The sequence below is a fragment of the Geotrypetes seraphini genome, chromosome 1 (genome assembly GCF_902459505.1).
Source record: "Geotrypetes seraphini chromosome 1, aGeoSer1.1, whole genome shotgun sequence".
In the NCBI taxonomy this organism is placed as follows: domain Eukaryota; kingdom Metazoa; phylum Chordata; class Amphibia; order Gymnophiona; family Dermophiidae; genus Geotrypetes; species Geotrypetes seraphini.
Window position 1 is genome coordinate 374708598 of NC_047084.1, and position 25613 is coordinate 374734210.

The 25613-nt window shown below is 44.8% G+C and overlaps 1 protein-coding gene across 1 annotated transcript in view; it reads left to right on the forward strand.

Moving 5' to 3' along the window:
• Positions 1 to 22824: 22824 nt before the first annotated feature.
• The window catches only part of LOC117346133 (low-density lipoprotein receptor-related protein 2-like), a 266925-nt gene continuing 264136 nt past the window's right edge, over positions 22825 to 25613 (forward strand). The window contains exon 1 of the mRNA XM_033915540.1: positions 22825 to 23064. Within this exon, the coding sequence (XP_033771431.1) occupies positions 22959 to 23064 (106 nt within the window). The 5' untranslated portion in view covers positions 22825 to 22958. The remainder of the gene's footprint in view (positions 23065 to 25613) is intronic.

Genomic DNA, 25613 nt, shown 5'->3' on the forward strand with positions numbered 1-25613 from the left:
CTATATTTTGCACTATATTTAATGGGTTGGGGGGGAGTGGTTCCAGGAGAGGATCTGGGGTGGGGGGGCTGTCCTGTTTTGAGGAAAAAATAAATGGTCATGTTAGGGATGCCAGACCAAGGGGGGGGGGAGGCAGAGGAGAGACATGGACAAATGCTGGCCTGAGGGTGGGTTATGTTAGAGAGAAGAGGTAAGGGCCAGAAAAGAGAGATGCTGGGCATGGAGATAGTATAGGCACAGGGCCATATAAGGGCACTCTGTTATGTGAACTGGAACTCCTAATTGTAGTGGACTTGAACTTAATAATTTCTGGTATTTTCATTGCTTAATACTAGGTTTCCTATGATAGTATTGTGCTTTATTTGAAATTTTATAAATAAAAATGTTCTAAAAAAATTGAATTCTTGTCAGCAGGGATTCATCGGTCACTGCTAACTGCCGGCAAAGTAGCATTTAAAAGGTTTCATGGGGAAGAATACCTGGAGTTTTCAGTTGGCAGGGCTTGGAGATCCCTGTCACCACATCACAACTTCTCTCCCTTTCTGTTCTTTCCCTCCCTCCATCCCATTGTCCACCATCTCCCTCCCTCTCCTCTGTTTTTAAACCCATTATTTCTTCCCTTCCCCCCACCCTCAGTCCGGCATATGCACGTCTCTTTGGACCCCTCCTTCCCTCTCTCCTTGCACTTCTACACCTGGGCTCCCCCCCCACCCCAGAAGGCTTTCATGTTTTCCGCCTTCTTTCTAGCGTCCACCGGCTTGCTGGTCTCACCTTCAAAGCAGACTGCAGAGGATCGCCGGTTAGCTGTAGTGATCCTAACAGGCTGCCATCGACCTCCGCAGTACGTTCCCTCTGTCGTGGCTGCTTTGAAGGTGAGACCGGGAAGCCGGGAGAGAGATGGTGGACAATGGGATGGAGGGAGGGAAGGAACAGAAAGGGCATTTTCTTGTGGGCCAAATCTAATTACCCTGCAGGCCAGATTTGGACTGCGAGCCTTGGTTTTCCACCCCTGCTCTAGAGGGACATATCATCAGATAATTGGCGATAAATCTCTGCTTCATATTGATCCTGTAATACCACCTTTCCCCCTTTGTCAGCACGATAAATGATGATAGAAGGATCTGCTTGTAATTCTTTTAACTCCAGCCTTGGGAGGTTAACTTCTTGCTTCTCCACATCTTGTAGAATTAATGTCTTTAAAGTCAGCAGCACAGGGTCCAGAGCCCCCGATGGAGTCCAAGTAGAAGGCTCTTTAACTAATGAACGATCTGAGATCAAATCTGATTCACGCAATCCCAAAAAAGATTTTTAATAGTAGCTTTCTTATAAATTTATTCAGCTTAATCTGAAATTGGAAGCGATCATGCCCACAGGATGATACAAAAGAGAAGCCCTTAGATAACAACTCTTCCTCTAGCCCAGTTAGTGATCTTTAGGACAAATTCACCACTATTGATTGTGGCATAGTTGTGAGTGTTCAGCTTCTGTGGAGGTTCTCGAAATCCTCTGCCTCGTCTCCTCCAGCCTCCCCTTTACCGGCCTTGATCCCCATCCACTGGATCCTCAGCTCCTTCTGCTCTATTATCCTTTCCACTACTGGAGCTAGCTGAAGAATATGGAAACCTCATAGACCAACCAGAATGTTGACTCTCATCATCTTTTCTCATCCAGGAGTAAACATAACCTTGTTGATAATCACATTCATCACGCTGAAACTTCTGGAGCTTCAGTTCTCTTCCAAATTTATCAATTTTAGATTGCAGCTCTTCACCTATCAACACATCACGTTACTTTTTCTTTACTAATCTGCAACTGCAGTCTCTTTTTTTAAATAATTCTTTATTCATTTTGAAAATTAAAATAGTGCATACATGAATACATAACAGAATATATTAAAAATAGCACTTACAACTTTCAATAAAATATATAAATAATATTTCACATACACCCTCCCCTCTTATTTCAGTATAATCAAGAAAACAATCCCAATATAATATCCCTCTCCCTCCCTGGATGTGTAAATTCTAATCAGGAATAAAGGGAAACATCATTCAAGTAGTATCAATAAAGTTAGTCAATGGACCCCCATACCCGTTTAATCCATTTATTACCCCTTGCATAAATATCATTTTTTCATATCTATAAACTAAACATAATGAGTACCACCAAAAAGTAAAATTCAACCTATCAAAATTTTTCAAATTTTTTGTGACTATTTGGATGGCTACCCTAGTCATAATACCCAACAGTCTGTTTTTATGTTTATCTATTTGTGGCTTAAGGGATAATAATAACCCACAGATTATCGTTTCATAAGATAACGGAATCACAGTCTCTTTTTTTTTTTGTTTGAAATAATTTTTATTAAACAGAAAAGCACTGAACAGTCAAGGAAAACAATACAGTACAGACAGGGCTAGGATTGAGCAATGCAACATAGCAAACAGGGGAGCACCCCCCCAAAGGAGGGGAAGACCAACCCCACGAGGCCCCGAGATGGGCAAATCAAATCAAAAGCCACCCCGTCACAGTCCGCATAAGAAAGAAGCACAAAGTGCATGTAAGCTGATCAGTACAATTCAACGTTTTATAATGAACAGAACCCCCAAGAGAAATACATGAAAAGAAACCCCCAAGATCCAGCCAACTCACACGCACCACAACATCCTTACTCCAGTCATACCCCAGTCTCGCCGACCCGCACACCCACACACCAGCAACCATCCAAGCAAATGAAGAAACAGATAGCCCCCCCCCCCCAGTCCAGTGAAAGTGAATATGGGCAAGACACACATCCAGTCACAGAGAAGCAACCTCCAATACGGTAGCATCCCATAGAGAGCGGTACAGGCGCCGGGACGCCGACAGCGGCTCCGGGCTAATGCGAAGCTCCCAGCGAGCCACCTCAAGTAAGGAGCGCTTCCATCCTAGCACCTCGGGCGCATTGACATCCATCCAAAGACAGAGCACTCCACGCTTGGCCACCAACAGAGCGGTGTACAGAAAGCGCCAGTGCTCCGAACTAAGGCCCTGGTCTAACACCTCCCCCTCACACCCCGATAGAATAAGTAAATAGGACCACTGAAAAGGCAGCTGCACAACCCGAGCCAAGAAATCCAACACCCCATTCCAATAAGTTTCCAGCTGCGGACATTCCAATAACATGTGTACAAGGGTGCCATGCATACGCTGACATTTAACACATAGATCAGATTCCCAAAGGCCCGCCCTCCTGCCCCGTACCCTAGTAAAATATGTGCGGTGTAGTATTTTGAATTGTATTTCCTGCAGGGAAACGTTCCGCGCCCCTCTGGGGATGCTGGAAAAGCAGGCAACCAACATCTCAACCCGACCGGCTCCCCCAGCTCCTCAGTCCATTGGGAAGCCAAACCAAGGAGCCAAGGGTCCGGTCGTTCCGCCCGGGCCATTCTATACCAAGTAGAGAGATTATTCATAGAGGCAGGGAGAGAGAGAAAGATGTGGTCAACCTTCAAGAAACGATAGCCAGTTGGGGCACATTTCCGAGAGGCCTCATAGAAGTGTCGCAGCTGTAAATAAGCAAAGAAAGGCATATCAGGGAGAGACCAGTGACGGCAGAGGTCAGCAAGGGAAGGGAAAGTCCCATCCGCAGATGGCGATGAGTCAACATGCCCCAAGCAGAAACAAGTGCCAAAGCTGGCCTCCAGGCCTCGTGCTCCACCAACACCCGGCGGGAATGCAGGGTTACCCCTAACAAATTGAAAAGCCCAATGGTCCCGCGGTTCCCCCCCTATCCGGCGCCGCCACCAGAGCAGCGCACGCCGCAGCGGATCCATCCAAAGAGAGTTACAACCCGTCCTGGGACGCCGCCACCTAGGGACGTCAAGACAAGCCAGCGCACGGTGCGGGGCCACCCAAGAATCGAACAATCTCGGAGGAGCAAATCAGTAACCTAGCGTGTAGAGTTCATGCACCCAGCGCATCAGGGCCGCCACATTATATAACCGGAGATCCGGGAGCGCTAAACCACCCCGGTCTCTGCTCTGCGTGAGTCTCCAAAACCCAACGCGGGCCCTCCGGTTCCGCCAGATAAAAGAGCCAACAAAGGACCTGTAGGCCCTCTCCTCGGTCGTCCGCAACCACAGGGGAATCATCTGTAAAGGGTAAAGAATCTTGGGCAGCAGAACCATTTTTACTAAGGCAATACGACCAAAGAGCGACTGGGGGAGGTCCCCCCCATCGATGACAAGTATCCCGAAGCTGGGCAAGACGATTCACAATGTTGCTTCGATTAACCACGGCCCAGTCAGCGCTTAGAAAGATCCCAAGGTATTTAAGCTCTCCCACCGCCCACCTGAAAGGGAAAGAGGGTAGAGCTCGCGATGCGCAAGGCAAAGTGACAGGGAGTGCCTCAGATTTACTGAAATTTATACACAGTCCGGAAAAAGCCCCAAAAGAGTCAATAAGGAAGTTATGCAAGGGATAGAAGCCCGGGCATTACCGACAAAGAGCAGCATGTCATCCGCAAACATGGTAATCTTGCATAGCTCTGCCCCCACTTGCATGCCCTCTACTCCCGGGGCGTCTCGGATCTTAGCCGCCAGCGGTTCAAGCGAAAGTATAAACAACAACGGCGACAAGGGGCACCCCTGCCAGGTCCCTCTCTGCAAAGGAAAAGGAGCCGTGCGTTGACGATTAATAAGGAACTGAGCGGTAGGAGCCGTATACAAACAGACCACCCAGTCAAGGAAAGAGCCCGTAATGCCAAAGCGGCGCAGGACCCAGAAAAGGTAAGGCCAAACAACCTTATCGAAGGCTTTTTCGGCGTCTAGACTAGCCAGCAAATCGTCCCCAGGGCGTCCCCTGCCCTCCCTCAGAGCCACCAGTGCCTTGAGAATGTTAGCTGAGGAAAAGCGACCAGGCACAAAACCCACCTGATTAGGATGTATAAGCAAAGGGACAACCTGAGCCAGGCGCTTAGCCAAGATAGCCGTAAGAAGTTTCATATCCTGGTTAAGCAGGGATATGGGTCTATAAGAGCCCACCAAGGTGGGATCCTTGCCCGGTTTAGGAAGCACCACGACGTGGGCATGGTTCTGCTCCGGGAGAATTCTATCCGAGGCCTGCATATCACCAAGCATGGCGCATAAGGCAGGGCCCACATGATGTTGTAAGATCTTATAAAACTCGGGTCCCATGCCGTCCGGTCCTGCAGCTTTAGCTAGTTTCAAGCATCCGATAGCCGTGGAGATCTCCCGACAAGTAATAGGGGCATTGAGTAAGTCACGGTGCGCCTCCGAGACAAATGGAAGATTCAAGTCTCGAAAAAAAAGGTCCCGAGCCTCAGTATCGTACTCGCCCGCGTTGTATAAGTCGCTGTAAAAACGTACAAATTGGGACTGGATAGCCGTCTCCGTCCGGTGCGACACATTTGAGGAGTCCCGAATATGGGAAATGCGCGCTGCACGACGATGTGGGCGAACCAGGTTGGCCAGGAGCTTCCCCGCCCGGTTGCCCCACCTATAAAGTTGAAACTTGTACACATCAAGATGAGTTAAAGCCCGCGCAGAAAGAATGGCGTCAATTTGTTTACGCAGGCGGAGATACGACTGTCGAGCTTCCTCAGAATGGTACCGCAGATGATATAACCGGCATTCCCTCATTTGTTTTGCCAACGACGTAAGTTCAGCATCCCGGAGCTTACGCTTGCGAACAGAGTAGGCTATTATACAACCACGGAGATAAGCCTTCGCTGCTTCCCAGAATACGGTATCCGAGACCTCGGTCCCTTCATTCGTCTGCTTATACTTAGACCATTCCTCGATGAGATAGGTGTGAAATTCCTCATCTAGATACAAGGTGGGATTAAAGCGCCAAATGCGATCAACCAGAGAGCCGCTCCCCCACTTGAGAGTCAATGTCACAGCAGCATGATCACTGAAAGGAACATCCAATATGTGGGTGCGCACCGTCCGCCCAATGGAACGAGAGGGGAGTAAAAAGTAGTCCAGACGGGACCCCTGAAAAAAGGTGAAGTCCACCTCCCCAGGGTGGTAAACCCTCCACACATCCTGGAGGTCCAGCTCTCCCATCAGGAAGTTCACCCCCCTACGCTCATTATCCGCCGCCACTGGTCTCGGAGGCTTACAATCAATGGATGGGTCGCTAATGATGTTGAAATCCCCGCCCACCAGGAGTTCATAATTCGGTAATGCTATCAAGTGGGCCACTAGGATAGAGAAGAAAGAGGGAGTGTAGACATTAGGAGCGTAAACATTGCAGAGCACCACAGGTCTATCATTCAAAGTCCCCGCCCAGATGACAAAGCGGCCCTGAGGGTCTCGGATAACCCTGTGGGTGACCGCTACCACCGCCTTATGGATGAGAATAGCCACCCCCCTCTGCCTAGACGAATAAGAGGATGCTACCACTTCCCCCATCCAGTCACGCTGCAACTTCTGATGTTCGCAGGCCGTGAGGTGAGTCTCCTGTAGAAAAGCCACAGAGACTTTTTCCTTCTTCAAGAACGACAGGACCTTGGTGCGCTTCACAGGAGAGTTGATGCCTGCCACATTCAACGTAAGACACACCAAGTCAGCCATAGCCATGGGAAGTACCCAGCACCAATGCACCGTCCCAACGAAACATCACACAATCCCTGAGGGTCTCCCAGCCAAACCCCCAAGAACAATCAATAGAGCCCCAAACCCTCCACTGAACTAGAGAACTGCCCCCCCCACAGCCAAACCCCCTCTCCCCGCCTCATTTCCACACCACACAAACACGCACACCCAAGCACACCCCACACAAACAATCCACAGCCCTCCAGACATACAATAACCCATCTGTTCACCCTCCCGCTCCTCCCACCCATACCCAACCAACACCCCAACCATCCCCTCCCCCCCCCAACAATAAAAACATATTACTGAAAGCCCCCCAACCCCCTCACGCAAAAAGACCCAGAAAGCCTCAGAAACCACCCCAACAGCAAACCTCCCAGCACAAACATGTCCAAAGACAACAAAAACACAAAGCAAGCAGATCAAGGGGCGAATTTCGAAATACCCGACACCCAAAGTCCAGAGTCCAGGATCCCTGCGTGCAAAAATGAAAACAGCATCCTAGTCCAGGGATCCTGATTGGAAAGTCCCAAGCTGGTGTCAAAGCGGGAGTAGCAGCAGGTACAACAAGATATTACACTCCAAAAACAGCCATCAGGGCAGCCATGAACCTGACATAAAAGAAAAACAAGGCTGGCCCCAGAGTCCTAGAGCCCCCCCTAAAGTGAAACAGAGGGCAAAGGTTCAAGACTATCCAGCCCCGGGTCCAGTCACCAGAGAGACAAAATCTGAAGAGAGTCTTAGGGAAACGAAGCAGATCTTCTCAGGGCTCCGGAGGTATAGGTGCCAAAGATCTTATATAAGCCTGTAGCGCCTCCACGTCCTCGCAGGTCTTCGGTCCCCCGGCCTCAAAGACCCGGACCCGTGCAGAATATTGCACCACGAAGCGTTGGCCTCTGTTGCGGAGCTCGGTGCAATAAGGCGCCAGGGCGCGCCGGCGAGCAGCCACTTCAGCAGAGTAGTCATTGAAAAGTAGGATCTTAACGCCCTCATGCTCCAGCGTGCCCTTTTTTCTGTACAGAGCCATGACCTGGGCCTTGTCAGCAAAGTTCAGATACCTGGCAATAACAGGTCGAGGCCTGCCCGCGCCCTCTCGACGCGGGCCCAGATGATGCACCCTCTCCACTAAGGTGCGCGATCCTTCTGGGGTAAAACCCACCGCTCCAGGCAGCCACCTCTCCACCAACTCACGCAGCTCAGCATCTCTGATGTTTTCCGCCAGGCCCACCAGTCGGATATTGTTGCGGCGGCCGCGGTTCTCCTGGTCTTCTAGCCGCTCGTGGAGGGTCGCGCACTGAGCCTGCAGGGCCCGAACCTGCGTCTCCAACGCCCCAGAACGATCCTCCTGGGCAGCTATGCGGGACTCCGCGGTCTGAAGTCGCTGACCATGTCACTCCAGGCAATCCCGCACATCCTCCACTGTTGCCTGGAGCTTAGCGAGCCGTTCAGCTATCGCCGCAGAGATGGTCCGGGTCAACTCCTTGACCGCGTCATCCTGGAGTAGCACTCTCGGTGGGGTCGCTGTTCCGGACACCATCTTGGGAGCTCCGTGCACACGCTGAGCCCGAATCAGCCGCGGGGTCTTAACGGGCATAACTTGCCCGAAAGCTGTTGCAGAGAGCCGTCGATGCAGCCGCTTGCTCCCCACAGCGTTCCGCTTTGCCCAGCACCAAAGAAAGGATAAAGATAAAGCAGGATGGCTTTTAAAAGTGAAAGTGCGCGAGAGGGTCGGAGCACGAGCAAGGAGCCGCCGCTCAGCTCAACGTCATCACGTGACCCCCGGAATCACAGTCTCTTGATAAGCAGCATTAAATCTAGAGAACATTTATTCAAAATCATATTCCACTGTAACACAAATTCCTCTTCCTAGACATTGTAGGTGACTGGTGAACCCATAGTTGAAATCACCCAGTGTTGTTTATTGAAAGCTTCTATACCACTACTAATGACTGGGGAGTCAAGTCAGAGCGTTTTAAATGAGCCTCTGTAATGGTGTTACAATACAGAATTAGTGTTTTCTGAAATGGTTTTGAATGCAGACATATTTATACCATAATCAACCATTCTCCTTTGATTATTGTATATTGTACGCATATATCTTCCTATTTATATGCACATATTTATACCCTAGTTAATCATCCTACGTATATACTCCTATAATACTAGGTTAACCATTTCAACAAAGTTTAATATATTTACACGCATCCTAAGACGGATAACCGTTTCAACCAAATACATTACATTACATTAGTGATTTCTATTCCGCTTGTGCCTTGCGGTTCTAAGCGGATTACAAGTTAGAGGACTGGACATTTCCAGTAGCATTGCAGTACATGTAATCAAGAATGTGTCCAGTTACAATTGTTAGTCTGGACTTTTCCAGGAGAAATTGATAGCAGGTAGTAGATAGTGATAGGTTGTTTAGACGAATAGAGATAATACTGTCCGGATTCAGGGTGTTGCTGGTGGTGGTGATGGAGGTGGTCATGAGAGCATTTTCTAATACTTTTGTGAGGTTATGATGATGGGAAGTGTTTTTTGAAGAGATGAGTTTTGATTTATTACAGTTTCATCTACTTTGTTCATCATATCTTAACATTTCTGGAAAGTTCTACTATGTGTATACATATTATGTCCTGCTATTGTGTTCCGGGAGGGGGGGGGAGGGGAGAGGGGGGAGCCTGCTGTTTTCCTCTATGTGGCTTCCTCCTTCTGTTGGCTTCACAGTTTCAGTCAAAGCAGTCCGAGAATCGGATGGTCTTTATACCTCTCTTGAATTTTCCAGTGTCCTTTTCTAGCTTTAATTCCTTCAGTAGGCTTTCCACCATGTTGGAGCCATTACAGAGAACATTCTTGCCCTGGTGCTTTTTTATTTGATGTCTTTGAAGGAGGGTATTTGTAGTAGGGACTCTTGGCTTGAGCGCAGGGCATGTGGTAGTGTATGGTTATGTAGTCTGGCTGCTAGATATTGCGCTTCTGAGAGGTGAATGGTTTTGTGTGTCAGCAATAGAATCTTGAATTTCATCCTGCTTTCAAACGGGAGCTAGTGTAACTCTTCCAGTAGTGGGGTGGCACTCGTATATTTTGATTTTCCCAGCAAAAACCTTGCTGCAGCATTTTGTACTGTTTGGATCTGTCTGATCATGTATTTCAGTATACCCAGCAAGGTTGCACTGCAGTACTCAAAGATTGTGAATACCAGTTATATTACTACGTTGGACATTGCTTGGTGGGAGAAGTAGGGCTTCAGTCCTCTTACTCAGTGAAGTTTGCCATAAGCATATTTGACGATGCATTGGATCTGTGTTGTCATGTCTAGGCTTGGATCCAGCGATTCACCTAGGCTTCCCACCCCATTCTTGCATGATTCTATGGTATTGCTGTTTAGTGTTAGTTGGAAACCGGGGCTGATTCCTCCCCATTTATTTAAGAGAAGTAGTTCTGTCTTTTCTTTGTTGGCTACTAGTCTGTTTGCTTGGAACCATCCAAAAATTATATCTAGGCCTGTCTTGATATCTGATTGGCCATCGCGTCCTGTCTCTTCAGTAGTATTACCAGTTGGACATCATCTTCATAAATGTAGCATTCCCACCCCAGTTTTACAGTATGTAAACTGCTGTGCACTTCATGTGGGTATTGGCGGTATGTGTTGAGTTTCCTAGCCTGATTGTTGTCATGAAATGTAAACAACATGATAAATTTAGTACCACACAAGCAAAGGAAAATGCAAGAGCAGCTGCAGCAGCTTAGGAGGCCGATCTGTCTCAAACGATGTTACCTCAGCTCTAGTCAGTAATTACTGTAATTTCAGACTTCCCCAGATTCCCACACTACAGCAGATTGTTGAAGCATAAAGCATATCAGGAGAAGAAAAGCACCGCCGTGCCTCATACAATGGGACAATAAGATGCACTTTATTAGCCCATTCTATGAGGCCCCTGGTGCTTTTCTTCTCCTGCTGTGCTGCGTGTACTTCGATTCCTTATTGCTTGCTCAAAACACGTGAACACAAAAGGAGCAGGACTTGTGGGAAGGTTCTGGATGTCGATGGACAGATGCTGGAATCTGGGTCACTGCTCAGGAAAATGCCATGACACCTGAAGCACTGCTACCTCATTTAGCAGAGCTGTGCCAGGGAAAGACTCACGAGGGGCTATGATTGCAATATTCAAAGAATTGTGGTACAATCCACACTTTTATTTTTATGCAGCTGATGTTTTTTGTACTTGCCTAATTTGCCAACAGAACAGTCCTGGTAAAGCCTATAAAGTAGCATTGAGGCATCTACCCCAGCCTAATGGACCATTCTACACATGCCAAAGAAACAAGGGTTTGAGCACTACCTAGTGGTGGTGTGTATGTTTTCTAGGTGGGTAGAGACATATCCACATAAATCAAGTTTCAAGTGTATTTAAAATTTCTTATACCGCCCAATCAGCCTTCTAGGCGGGACACAAATTTGTAAAAATAAAGGACAAACTTTAACTAAAATACAAGTTTGAAGTGACAATACGTCACCAAACTATAACTATAAAAACAATTAAAAACACAGACAAACAAGAACATAAGGTAAAAGGCAAGAACTACATTAGGCAAAGTAAAAGAAAACAATTAAGGGAAAAACAAGAGGGAGGGCTGCTGTTAAACTCAATAGTATTTTCGCTTAAATGCCCTTAAAAGGACAGTTAGGCCTGCAAATGTAGAGACGGTGGCAAAAAAGCTGACACATTTCATGTCTGTCTGGGGAGTATCCCATGTGTTCCTCTGAGCAAGGCAGCCATTTCACAGGGAAAGGGCTGCGACTGGCATAGAAGAGAACGGGAATACAGTATCACCCTCAGAGTTATGGCCATGTGGAAAGGGTGAATGGGTTACTGAAACTGGTTAAATTAAAGCTAAAACTAAAGTAGCCTGGGTTAAGCCTCTTCCATTGGCACTTATGAGCCTGTGAAACACTCAACACCGGAGATATGGTCTCAGCTGCTATGAAATAGTTACAGGACACTTTTACACCTCTTTCCAAGGGTTACTGAAATGCCTCTATGTGCAATGGTATTCTCACTTATTCTCAGCGTCTCATTAGTTGGTTGTTTTTTTTTTCTCTTGTCTCTTCTAGGTAACAGGCTGTGACAGGATGTGCTTAACAAGGCCAAGACTCGCAGGCAGGAGACTGGGTGCTAATTCAGAAGTTCCAGAGGAAAACAGCATTGGAGCCTTCCTGGAAAGGACCCTATCAAATACTCCTGACAGAACACTCTGCAATAAAGTGTGAACGGATCACCTCCTGGATAACACACCTTGCCACTGTGGACAGCAACCCCCTACCTCAAATATGTCAAGTGTCTGAACTTGAACTGTCAGTAGGCATTGCAACTATTTGAAAAACTGGGGAACTAAGGATTACAAGACTGACCAGAGCCTGTATTTTATTACCACTGCTGTGCTGTATTAACTCGTGCTGTAATCTTGTTTACTGTATTATGCAGGTCTTCTTTTCTAATTTCACTAATGGCTGCTAGTGAAGGAGGTGTCTAATAATTTTGTTTATGAGATCTTGATAACCACAGCTGAAGTTTCAATACAACTTCCATGCTACCAATTCCAGGACAAGCAGTAGCTTACCCCCATATTGATCAAGTTTCAAGTTTTATTTTGATCTGATAAATCGCTTATTCAAATTACTAAGCGAGTTACAGCAGAATAAAATAAACAAACATTTCGACAGACCATGGCCTTTTCCTACAGGAACTTGATCAAACCTTTTTTAAACCTAGGTTTGCTAACTTCTGTAATGATATCCTCTGGCAATGAGTTCCAGAGCTTAACTATTCATTGAGTGAAAAATATTTTTTTCTATTTGTTTTTAAAGTATTTTCACGTGGCTTCACTGAGGGGTCCTTTTACTAAGGCGCACTAACTGATTTAGCATGTGCTAAATGCTAACGCATTCATAGAATGTAGTGGGCACGTTAGCATTTAGCGTGCGCTAATCGTTAGCACGGTCAAAATCGGCTGGCGCACCTTAATAAAAGAGGGGGGTCAGGTGTCCCTCTAGTCTAGTTTTTGGAAGAATAAAACAATTGATTCACTTTTACCTGTTCTACACTATTCCAAATTTTGTAGACCTCAATCATATCCTCCCTCAGCTTTTCCGAGCTGAAGAGCCCTTACCTCGTTAGCCTTTCCTCATATAAGAGAAGTTTTATCCCGTTTATCATATTGGTCACTCTTCTTTGAACCTTTTCTAATTCCACTACACTTCCCCCTCCCCATTTGCGGTTTCAGCATTCGCGATTTCACATAATTGTGATTTTTGGGGAGGAGGGGGAAAAACAAACAAACCCATATTATAGCCTTCCCCCCGGCATCCTGGCCTTACCTGGTGGTTTAGCGGGCTTTCGGGGCAGGAGCGATCTTCCTATGCTCCTGCTCCGTGCAGATCGCCAATAGGAAATGGCTGCTGTGAGTTCCCGTAGTCTCTCGAGACTACGACGGGAACTCCCCACAGCCATTTCCTATTGGCGATCTACATGGGGCAGGAGCGTAGGAAGATCGCTCCTGCCCTGAAAGCCCGCTAGACCACCAGGTAAGGCCGGGATGCCGGGGGAAGGCGGGAGGGAGGTGAGGGTGGGTCAGAGCCGGATATTCGTGGTCCGGCTCTGCCCTTATCCCCCCACGAATAATAAGGGAGATGTGTATATCTTTCTTGGCAACTAGAACTGAATGCAATAATCAAGGTGGGGTCACTTCATGGAGTGATTCAGAGGTTTGTAAGATTCTTGTTCTTATTTACCATCCCTTTCCTAATAATCTTGTTTGCTTTTTAGGCCACCACCACACACTCTGCCGTTCAACTCTTGCATTTTCAAGTGTTAATTTCACTAAAGTCCAATGGTCCATCAAGCCCAGTAGCCTGTTCTCACAGCGGCCCATCCAGGTCACTAGTACCTTGTTAACAGATTCCCTTAACTTCTTCCAGTCAGTAAATCTAATTGGGACCCACCAGGATCAGGTTGAATGGAATGGGAAGAAAGATTTGCTCATCTATACATGCTTGAACCTAACCCAGAAAATAGATGGCTTCCTGTACTTACACGTACAGGGTGGACCAGCCTATGGTACAACTACTTGTCAATACATGACTTACAGGAATGATAGCCATGTAACCTTTTAGGGAAATGGGGAGGAATTATCAATCTCTCAGAGATACTGTATTATTGTACTAATACTCTCATCTCAGATCCCTTCTTCAATTATACTCATTATTGCTGGAGGTATGAATGGCTCAGTGGTAAGGTCAGAACATATTGCTATGACTTTCCCAAGATTCAGATGTGAATAAATATGGTTTTGCAAGTTAGTATGCACTACAGTTGGAAAACCCTGCCCCAATCACTTTATTACATATGTGGGAAGTATATATATAAGTAGTTACTCACTAGGCGCACAAGTATATTTATGCTTATTTCTATTAAAAATTTAATATACTGCTCCCGCATTTTCATGACCTAAGCGGTTTACAATGTAACAATTCAAAACAGAAAGGAACTCCATAGAACATATTCAAATAGTAAACTCCATTGAACAAATTCAGATAGGAAAGGTAAAGATACAAGATATATATACATATGCTAACAAGTATTCACTACAAAAATAAAAATTACTTTAAAAAATAAAAATAAAGTAAATTAAAGCAAATTAGAAATTTTACAATAGAGAAATTAAACTGAAGTAAAATAAAGGTCCAATTAAATAAAAGCTCAGTCACATTCAAGGCAACGGCAGGACATAATGGTAGAAGAGGCAGGAGGGTCTGAGCATGAATATTACGATCCCCTCAGAAATCTTCCTGGCTCTTTATCGAACTGCAGTAAAACCAATTGGTACGAAGTGAAAGAGATCTTCAAGCAAGGCCTAGGAGAAAAGCCCAGACTAGAAATAGTAAGATTTCTTTAATAGTATCAGACAGCTTTCATCACAGTGTTAAGAGGCACCCAAGTCATGAAAGGAAGGGTAGCAAAGGCAGTCCCTGGCGGTTGAAGCACAGGTTGCACTCATGTCAGTGCACTCTTCATCTATGCCGTTCATGTCTGGGACCCTGCAACCATTCCTGCAGAAAGACAACCCAGCCACCCTCCGTTAGTGGCAGCCTTGATCTCTCAAACAGCACAATTTCCATTGGCCACCTCCTTCGATGTGAAGCGACTCCCTCATCTCTACTAAAAGCAATGGAAGCAAGGAGGACAGATTGAGACATCTAGGCTTCAGTTCTATTGAAACAAATGGAAGTAAAACCTGGATGTCTTAATCCGTCCTCCTTTTTCTGGAGCCATATGGTAACCCTATCCAAGAACATAGTAGAAATGAGAAAAAAAGAGCGTTGCTTGGGATGTGATAGAAACTGAGAGTTTAGGAATGATTATATTCTCTATGTATGGAGTGGATAAAACTGTTCAGATGGTGAGAAGTTTGTCTATCATTCTAGAAAGGGTTTTTAATTATACCCTTCAGGAATTGCTGCAATTGTCTGAAGAGATCAAACAGTTATGGCTTGTTGCCCTGCAAAACAGAGCAGCTTTAGATGATGTATTTGTGGCCAAGGGAAGAGTTTGTGCTTTAATAGGAGATGGGTGGTGCACTTATATCTCAGATAACACCCCAGAAGTGGATGCCTTAGTGCAAGGGTAGGGAACGCCATTCGGGTTTTCAGGATTTCCCCAATGAATATGTATGAGATCTATTTGCATGCACTGCTTTCAATGCATATTCATTGGGGAAATCCTGAAAACCCGACTGGAATACGGCTCTCGAGGACTGGAGTTCCCTACCCCTGCCTTAGTGGCTACAGCACTAAAGGGGGCTGTGACAACTGGGATTTTTTAGTGGCTTTTCTCATGGTTACTGGCTTAAATTCCTTAGAAACACAGGTATTACAAGAAATTTTAATAGTGATTGTGGTGTGTGTGATTGGATGTGTACTGTTCCCGTGTTGTATTAGTGTCTTTTCTTTCTTTCTTTAATTATTAATTTCCAAATTACAAATAAAACAACTTGTTCAAGTAACACAGAGTAAGGTCTCATAAGAAAAGAAAACAAAACCAACTCCCTCTTCTACGAAACTGTGTTAGCAGTTTCTAGTGCAGGGAGCCACGCTGAATTGGCCGCACTGCTCCCGACACTCTTAGGAACTCTATGAATGTCGGGAGCAGCACGGGCCATTCAGTGTGGCTCCCCACGCTAGAAACTGCTAGTGCAGTTTCACAGAAGAAGGGGCAAGTGTAATTACTGAAAAGAAAATGAGTACATTAGAGCAGTGATTCCCAACCCTGTCCTGGAGGAACACCAGGCCAATCGGGTTTTCAGGCTAGCCCTAATGAATATGCATGAGAGAGATTTGCATATGATGGAAGTGATAGGCATGCAAATTTGCTTCATGCATATTCATTAGGGCTAGCCTGAAAACCCGATTGGCCTGGTGTTCCTCCAGGACAGGGTTGGGAACCACTGCATTAGAGCATAACTTCTTTCATATACAGTCAAACCTCGGTTTGCGAGTGTTTTGCAAGGCGAGCAAAACACTCGAGCAAACTTTAACTCGCAAACCGAGCAATGACTCGATCAGCGAGCTACCTGGCCTGCCGGAGAGGGAGGTGTGTGTCTGGGGGCCGGCTCTGCGGATCTCCTTCTGCTTCCGAGAGGCGTGCACATGAAGAGGATAGAGAGAAAAGGCTGGATAATTACAAAAGCTTCTCCCAACTCTCTCAAAAAACTTCTAATCAAACTTGACTTTTTCCAGCTGAGGACGTTCCCCATGACTGTGCTCCTGCTGCGACTTTTCCTCTACGGTGTCGTGCTCTGAGAGTGCACGTCGGGCGCTCGCTCTCATTCGGGTGCGAGCGGGGGGAGGGAAATGCCACACCTCCTTCTCCATGCTGTCCGCCACCGATTAAGAAGCTATTGCAGGAGGGAGGAGGTGAAGCCACAGCAGACCCAGCTCGGGATGGCCACGGATTGCAGATGCGAAAATGCGCCACCCGGAGGAGAATGGCTCAGTGCTGGCTGTCCCTGAGCCCCGCCTCCCCCTCCACCGCCCATCCGCCCCTGCCATTGCTTGACTACGATGGCCGCGTGCTGCGGTGCCTGCTCCTGCCCACCTGGATGCCGGCGCTCATCGGCTTAACCCAGTTTTGACAATTTCTTGTTTGACTTGCCAGGGAGACAACGGCAGTTACCTTCGGCACCCATGAGGGAGGTGAGAAAGAAAAAGGGAGGGATGGGGGAAAGTGAAGAGCGAAAGATGACTGGGAAATAAGAAAAGGGAAAGATGGTCTGTGGAAATGGAAAGAAAAGGGAGAAGAGGGAGAAATGCTGAAACAGAGATTGGGAGAAGTGTTGGACCACAAGAAGACATAGGCCTGTTTTGGGGATCAGGAACGAATCATGCGAGTTTCCCTTACTTTCTATGGGGAAACTCGCTTTGATATACGAGCACTTTGGTTTACGAGCATGCTTCTGGAACGAATTATGCTCGCAAACTAAGGTTCCACTGTACCACTATATCAATAGGGAGAGGGTCCTGAAAATAGAGGAGAAATGTAGAAGAAAATGTAACCCCCTCCCCCAGCTAATATGGCATCATCCAGACATTATTCATTAGCTATCAAGATCTAACATTTGATCAAACCCTTCAACTCTATAACCCCCCGTTTTACAAAACCACGGAAGCAGTTTTAAGTGCAGGCTGGTGCATTGAATACTTTGCACTGTTCCCAACACTAATAGAGTTCCTATGAGCGTGAAGAGCAGTGGAAAGCATTCAGCATGCCAGCCTGCACTAAAAATCACTTCTACGGTTTTGCAAAAGGGGTAAATGATTTCAGATGCTCAGGCTGAAAAAAGACAAATTTCAAACCAAGATATTTCACAACACATTAGCACGGGTAAGCTAATAAAAAAGTAACTCCCAATTTCTTTATTTCCTCTATCAGAAATAAAAATTGTTTCCTTCTTTCTTGGGAAGACTTTGTCACATCAAGGTACAACCAAACATGTTGTCCATAGAATAAAATCCCCAAAGTTCTTGAAATAAATCATCATAATAGCATTTATTTTATTTTTATAAATCTTTATTCATTTTTAAAACTTTCAACAAGTGTAACAAAAGATACAATCATTTTATACTTTAACATCACTTAATATATCATCAAAGTTTGACTCACATCAAATATCCCTCCCCCCCTTATACCCAATTGTACTTAAGCATAATAAATCATAAAGTATTCCCTCCCCCCCACTCCGGACATGTATGAATAAAGGGAAAAAATAATATTCATTCTGTACAATATTTTGTTAATGGCTCCCAAACATCCCTAAATTTCTTAAAATGCCCCTGCTGTATGGCTATTACCAGTTCCATTTTAAAGTTTTGGCATAACGAATTCTACCAAAAATTATAATTCAGCAGATCCCCAATTTTTCCAAATAGCATTTAAATCTTGCTCAAAAACAAAGCCAACTCTTAGGGGTCCTTTTATCAAGCTGTGGTAGGGGGTTTAACGCGCGTAACTTTGCATGTTAAACTGCCTGCTGTGCTAGCCCCCAACGCCTGCATTGAGCAGGCGTTAGTTTTTTAGCTGGCCGCGGGAGTTAGCGCGAGATAAAATGTCCGACATGCTAATCCCACTAGTGCGGCTTGATAAAAGGAGCCCTTAAAGTTCTATATTCAGAGATTTCAATTAAAGAATTTTCTAATATAGCAGACAAACCTTTCAAATAATTTCCTTGAGATTGATTTTGAACCTGAGTTCCAAAAGTTAATAGCTCATCAGCTGGCTGGACTCCTTTTCTATTAGTAACTGGCAAGTATTGTAATAAGCTTTAGCAATAGGAGGAATTGTTTCTGGTGAAAATTTCAATTTTTCCTGAAGAAACTTCTTAAATATCCCAGTAGGAGTCATTCCCAATACCTTTGGATAATTAGGATCTCTCAAATTCAGTGTCCAATTAAAAATTTCCAGTTGTTCAATTTTCCTAGTGATTAATTTCTGATTTTTAATAAGTGCCAAAAAGAATCTTTAATTTTGTCCTTTTCAGTTTGTAAATTCTTAATCTTTTCAGAGCATTCTTGCTACACTTTATCAATTGACTGAGATAGAGTATCCACTTTACTTACAAGTGTGGCCAAATCATGAGCTGTTTTCTCAACAGTCACTTCTATCTTCATTATACCTTAGGGGGAAAATATTTTTCCAACCTCCCTAGATCTCTTCTCCTCTTCCAGTATTGGTTGCAAGTTAGTTCCACCATCAACAGGCTCTGTGTCCTCAACTTCTGATGGCTCAGAGCTCTTCAATCCATCTCTCATTTCAGCTAGACAAGGTGGAGAAATAGCTGCTGGGGGGATAAAGATATCTCATGCCCTAGAGAGCCTCAGTGCATTAATAACGTGATTAATGTGCTAAATCTTTAATGCAGATTTTTAAAAAATTAATTGCAGTTAACAGAATTATCTGATCTGCTGCTGCTGACCCAGACTCACTGCTTCTATGACTCTGGAAAGAGACCGCAATGTCAGCCTCAGCATGTGCATGCTGCCGCTGGTTCTGTCTGACCCAGAAACAGGACTTTGCATAGGAATTCTAGGAGCGTCAGAGCATTTAGCACTCTGGGTTGCGGTAGGAAACCTCTATCATGGCTTAGTAAAAGGGGGAGGGGGTAATTTAGCTAATTTGGCATAGATTGTAAGCTCGAGCAGGGAGTGTCTCTTTTGTAACTCTGTACAGCTTTGCGTACGTCTGGCAGCGCTCTAGAAATAAAAAGCCCGAGAGCCTGTCTCGACGGGCGGCTCTAACGCGGAGCTGGGTGGCCTGCGTTTGCCGTCCGTCGGGGGGGGGGGGGTGGATAGGAGGAGGGGGATAGGAAAATTTTAAAGAGGGAAGGAGGTCTTTCACAATGTGGGAAGGACCTCCTATAAGGTTAAATTGGGGCCGCAGGGTGGGGTAGGGTGGGGGGGTATATAAGCTGTAGGCTCGGAGGACCGTAACGGTTTCCGGTCCTCCGAGGCAGCTTTCCCGCCCTCCCGCCCATTAGTTCAGTGCGAGGTAGAGTGGTGAGTTTTGTTTTGTTTTGTTTGTTTTTTTGGTTGGCGGTATCCCGAGCTACTGGCGGCTGGTCTCATCATGGGATGAGTGGTAGGCCGGCTGGGAGCCGTGCCGGTGGGTCGGATGACCCTGGACAATGGGGCATGTGGGGACATGCCACCCCTCGGACCCTTGCTTAGACGGCAGGGTCGGGGGCCATATTCATCTATGCCGGTAGCTCGGGATCTGGGGTCACAATGGTGGGTTCCATTGTGGCGGTTTAATTAGACAAAAGGTTATGTAATGATGTTTATTATGTTGTTTTCTATATGTAAATTGTATTTAAATATGTTTTACAATAAACAGTGCTGCGGCCAGGTTTATCCACTCAGGTCTATGTTTTTTATTGGTGAAAGGGTTGGGATTGGTATTTAAGGTTAAAGGTATGCATTGGGGAAGCGGGCCACTCCAGCTTCCGCTGTTATAATTAATAAACTAAACCAAACCTTAAAAAGGAGGAAATTGGATGAGCCAAAGCTGGACTAAACTAAACTAAACTAAACCTTAAGTTTGTATACCGCATCATCTCCATAAAGATAGAGTTCGACACGGTTTACAGGTAATTCAATAAATGAGGGAAGGACATAGAAATTAGAGGTTATGAAGAGGATAGCTAGCTTTACCTTTTAAATAGATAGTTTTATGTTTTGGAGATAAGGCAGGTTTTCTGATGCTTTCGGAATAATTGGAATGAGCCTAGGTTCCACAGCAGGTAATAGTAGTGGTAGTAATTTCACACTGTCTCTGATCCCCTCACAGATCCCATGCCCTCTCCAGTTCCATGAGTTGCATACTCACCAGCACCCTGACTCACTCCACATACATCCTATACCATTCTTTTCCTCTCAACCACTTAAACATTCACTCACCCCCACGTGAACCCTGATAACTCATGTAAACACTTACCCTCTCCAAACCTCGCACTCACTCATTTGCTACACAATCCCTCTGATCCCCTCATTCGCACATGTACACCTCCATACTCTCTCTCACCCCTCCCCCCCCCCCAATACTGCTTCATTGTACACAAACATCCTATACCAGGGATAGGGAACTCCGGTCCTCGAGAGCCGTATTCCAGTCGGGTTTTCAGGATTTCCCCAATGAATATGCATGAGATCTATTTGCATGCACTGCTTTCAATACATATTCATTGGGGAAATCCTGAAAACCCGACTGGAATACGGCTCTCGAGGACCGGAGTTCCCTACCCCTGTCCTATACCCTCTCCAAACTCACACTATGATCCTACATCCCTGGTTCTCCCCATACACATCACACAACCTTCTGATGCCTTCATTTATGCACACACCCTTACTGCCCCCTCAGATTCCTCGCTCATTTATCCCACAATCCATCTGATCTCCCTGCAAACATATCCTACCCTTCCACGTGAAAGGCAATTCTATAAACCATAAACACACACTTACATGCCTCTTTTACACGTACATAAATAGAACAAGCACTTATGCCCACAACTTAAGCATACAATTACTTGTGAAAATGCCAGCATGATGCCAAGCACTGTTTTGTAAGGGTGCACAAAATTTAAAATGCAAGAGGGTATATAATGGGTGAAGCATGGGCAAGACATGGGGGGGGGGGGGTTTTCCATTAACATGCATTATTTACAAAATACCGTAAGGCTACCAACTGGATCCAGATTTGAAGGACATGATAAATTTAGTCCTGGTTTTACCTCATTGCATGCAGGGCTTTGTAGTTCTGATTTCCCAATGGCAGTCCCTAAGAAAAAGCAAGACTACAAGTTCCAACATGCATTGGGGTAAACTCAGGACTAGATCAACCCTGTCCTGCAAATCTATATCCAGTTGGCAGTCTTAATTGTAAGAAGCATGTGTCTTTGTTGCATTAAGTGCACAACCCACAATTATGCCAGATCTATGGCTGGTGGAACTGAGGGCATATATGTATTAAGTGTGCCAATATCGGTCATGCTAATATTGAATAATGGCACCTGGGTGATCTGATTCCATTAAAAATAAGTTTTCAGCTCTCATCCTGGGAGCACCTAAAAGGAAGTGCTCAGTTGTAAAATTATCCCCCATATCAATGTTTATGATATAGCTTGGCCACTTTTAGTACTAAGTGGGTCTTGAAAATATCAGCCTGCTTACTCCTTGGTTTTATCATCATTCTTATCATTTGTGCACCCAATCTTTAGCATTTTATAGTGCTGAAAGCAAAACATAGGAAGAAAAATTATACAATAAAAACACAGCAATTAACAAAAAATTCCAAGCTTAATAAATGCTAAATTATTCCCAGATCTCACTTCACTTGTGTTGTGATATAATTCTAATAGGCTAGTTTTGAATGACATATGTGCACCACTTATTGTGTATACTTATTTTGAGCTATTCATGCTATATTTGTGCTTGGGTAAGACTTTCATGGAATTCTGATGAAGGGCAGCTCAGGAGCTCCCCAGTTTACTTATATTCAGAATGGCAAAGGAAGATAACCATTAAAAATGTGCCAAAGTTTAAATTATTAACATTTTCCAGACTGTAATAAAGATCATACCAAAAAGGGAAATTCCGTTCTATTTAATTACCACAACTTATTAATTTTCTAGCACAACTGCTTCTACAGATTCAGAAGTAATTCGAAAAAAAAAAATAAATATAAAAATCTCTGAATCAGTTCCGAAGGTATCCTTTATTAATCACCCAGATTAAAAGCTAGTTCTATAAAGCGCACAAAATCCTTGCAGTATTTCAATGCAAAGCAGCTCTACCTTTGCAACTTCCGCTGCTCCCTTTCTTTACTGCAAGGCTAATGATCCCGCTTACTAAAAACTTACGCGCTAGGGCACGTGGCCACTGCCGGGCACATTCAACCGTGCAAACTTTCGGCAGGTGCTCATCAATCAAGATATGCAAAGCACTCGGCAAAAGCTGCTGCGTTTCTTTTCGCGCGCCAACAATCAGAGAAACGTGTTGAGCGATAAAGCAGCTATTGCTTCAGATGATGGATTCAGTATATTGGCCAAAAAAAAGAGTCACGTGTAATGCACCCCTGTACAATATTAAGTGCAATCAAGCCAGCTGAGCTCCCTTATGCTCCCTAGTCCCTACTTCAAGCCGAGGTGCGAAATGAGCTCGACCCCAACGGCGAAACACCAAATTAGTCCTCCCACTGCGCCATTTGCCTTGTCTCTATTTAAATCCAATCTTGAGCGAGGCTCGGTTTTATGCATTTGCTATTTCTCTCCCCTCAAGCTATGGGGTGGCGTTGTGAAAAATGGATTGCTTTAGGTGTTTTGTTGGGCTTAGTAGTTTTGGCCAGAGTTTTAGCAGGTGAGTGGTTGTAAGTTAATGGAGGTGTTAGAGAGACAGTTATGTCAAACCTTATTTCATGAAGGGGAGCCAATGTGGTCTTTTTTTTTGGGGGGGGAGGGGGGGTTTGAACATGTTTGTTCTGTCAGTGCTTATAAACGGTTGTTCTTTGCTATTGTGAGCATAACTCGCTGCTTGTTTAATCTAACGTTATATTTTACAGTTTAGGACACTTAACTTCCGTTTTTTAGGTTGTTTCCTCTTCAACGACTCAAGTGGCTGCACCGATGGGCGGTGTATCAAATGCCAACAAATTCGAAACAAACAGGTGTTCTTAAAAACCAGTTTAAGACTAGAAATGCTGTCTTGTCATTATGAGGAAGCAATTTTTTTTTTCCTGGTAATTTCTGATTTCGGAAAAAAAAAAAAATGCTATTTTGTCTGACTACCACTCTCTAATAAGTGGCACAAACTAGATTTTAATATGGGACTACTTCAGTATTTACTTAACGGTTATTACAGGCTTGTGGACCTTGATGGCTGTGGAGCCTTTTATGCTTGGGTTAGACTTTAAGAATAATGTTGAGGACCTGACTCCTCTCTATGCAGAGCAAAATTACTTTAACCTATACAAGCTTCTCAGCATGGGCCACTCGGCAAAAAGATAGGGCAACTTCAAGTTGTTAAAATGTCAATAGTGAAACCAGGTTAACTAGTGACTGGACTGTAGTGCACATTGCCATGCTTAATTTAGTTGTATGGTTTGATATTGGCGATCTTCTTGGCTTGGGATAGTGGCATCCTCTGAAGCTGGTGATAACTCATACTTTGGTTTATTCTTTCATAAAACAAATGGAATGTTGAGCTACGCTATTCAAACTACAGTTCTTTTCTGGGTCAAAAGAAGACTACAGAATCCTCTATGGAAGGTTTGGAACCAAACAAGATCAGCAGTGATTTGGCAACACTAGTAACTGAGAAGCAGGACAGTGCAGGACAAACTTCTACAGCCTCTGCCCTGCACATGGCAAGGACAGTGTGTATATGTATTACCTAATACCTTATGATATCTTGTTGAATAGGTCTTTACACTTGAACAGTCCATCCAGTCTGCCCTGTAACTACATGCATTACAATGAATTTGGATTTTTTTTGTTTGTTTCTTCTGGGCCACAAACCATAGTCTGCCTGGTACTGCCCTTAGGTTCCAGCTACTGGAGTTGCCGTTGAAGCTTACTCTATCTGATTCAAACAGACAGTTTGCCCATTTTATATTCTAGTTAGAGATCCTGTGTTCATCCCATGATTTTATGAATTCAGTCTTCTGCTCCACTCTCTGAAAAAATTTCCTAACATTACTCCTTAAGTCTGACTCCCTCAACCTCAAATTGTCATCTAGGTTTACCAATTTCCTTTCTCTGGAAATGATTTGGCCCTTTCAAATATTTAAATGTCATCTGTATCATATCCCAGTCCCTCTCCTCCAGAATACATAGGTATGTTGAAGTCTTCCAGTCTCTTATTTCTTTGGCACAAACCCCCTAGCATTTTCATCACTTTCCTCTGGACCATGTCAAGTCTTTTATATCCTTGGCCAGATGTGGCCTCCAAAACTGAACACAGTACTATTAAGTGGGGCCTCCCCAACATCCTATAGAGGGGCATCAACATCATCTTTCTTCTGATGGGTACGCCTCTCTATATAGCTTAGCATCCTTCTGGCTACAGCCACTGCCTTGTCACACTGTTTCATTGCCTTCAGATCCTTGGACACTATTGCCCCCATATGACTCGCCCCTCCCAGCACATACATCCCCCTCAAATTTCTACTCACCAAATGCATCACTCTGCACTTCAGTCTAATGTCTGTCAATTAAAATTCAATGCATTCTTCCAACTTTTTGCAGATCCTATTTCATGTTTTCCACTCCCTCCAGGATCTCCACTCTGTTACAAATCTTGGTGATATCTGCAAAAAGGCTAACATAACTTCTAACCCTTCAGCAATATCACTCAAACATGAAACAGAATTGGCCCCAGCACTGATCCTTGAGGCACTCCACTACTCATCTTTACTTCCTTGAGCAAATTCCATTAACCACCACCCTCAGACATCTGTCAGTCAAGTGACTAAAAGCTATGCACTTAGAGATAAGCCATTAAGAATATGCACATAAAACGTACACATGAGGGTGGTTTCTAGCAGGCCAAAATTAAACATTTTGGTTTGCTGACTATCCTTGAATGACTTACCCACTTTAAGCTGTGGCACCTGTGCAACTTCATATATTTTGGAAATACGAAGGTCAGTGTTAGCTAGATTGTTTGAAAATCTTCATAGAGAAGTTGTCTATTTTGAAAATTGCTCACTCCCCTACTTCTATCTGCATGAACAGAGCTCTTGGGTTACATAATGAGACGGGTGCAGGTTGCTTTGGCTGAAACCTGAGGTAACCACTTATCTGCTTAGACTAAGCTGGTCTGCTCATGGTAAGTAACATTCAGGTATTGTAGACATTCCCTTGTCTTCAGAAGCTTAATAGAAGCTTTGAGGTAGGAGGGTTAAGGAC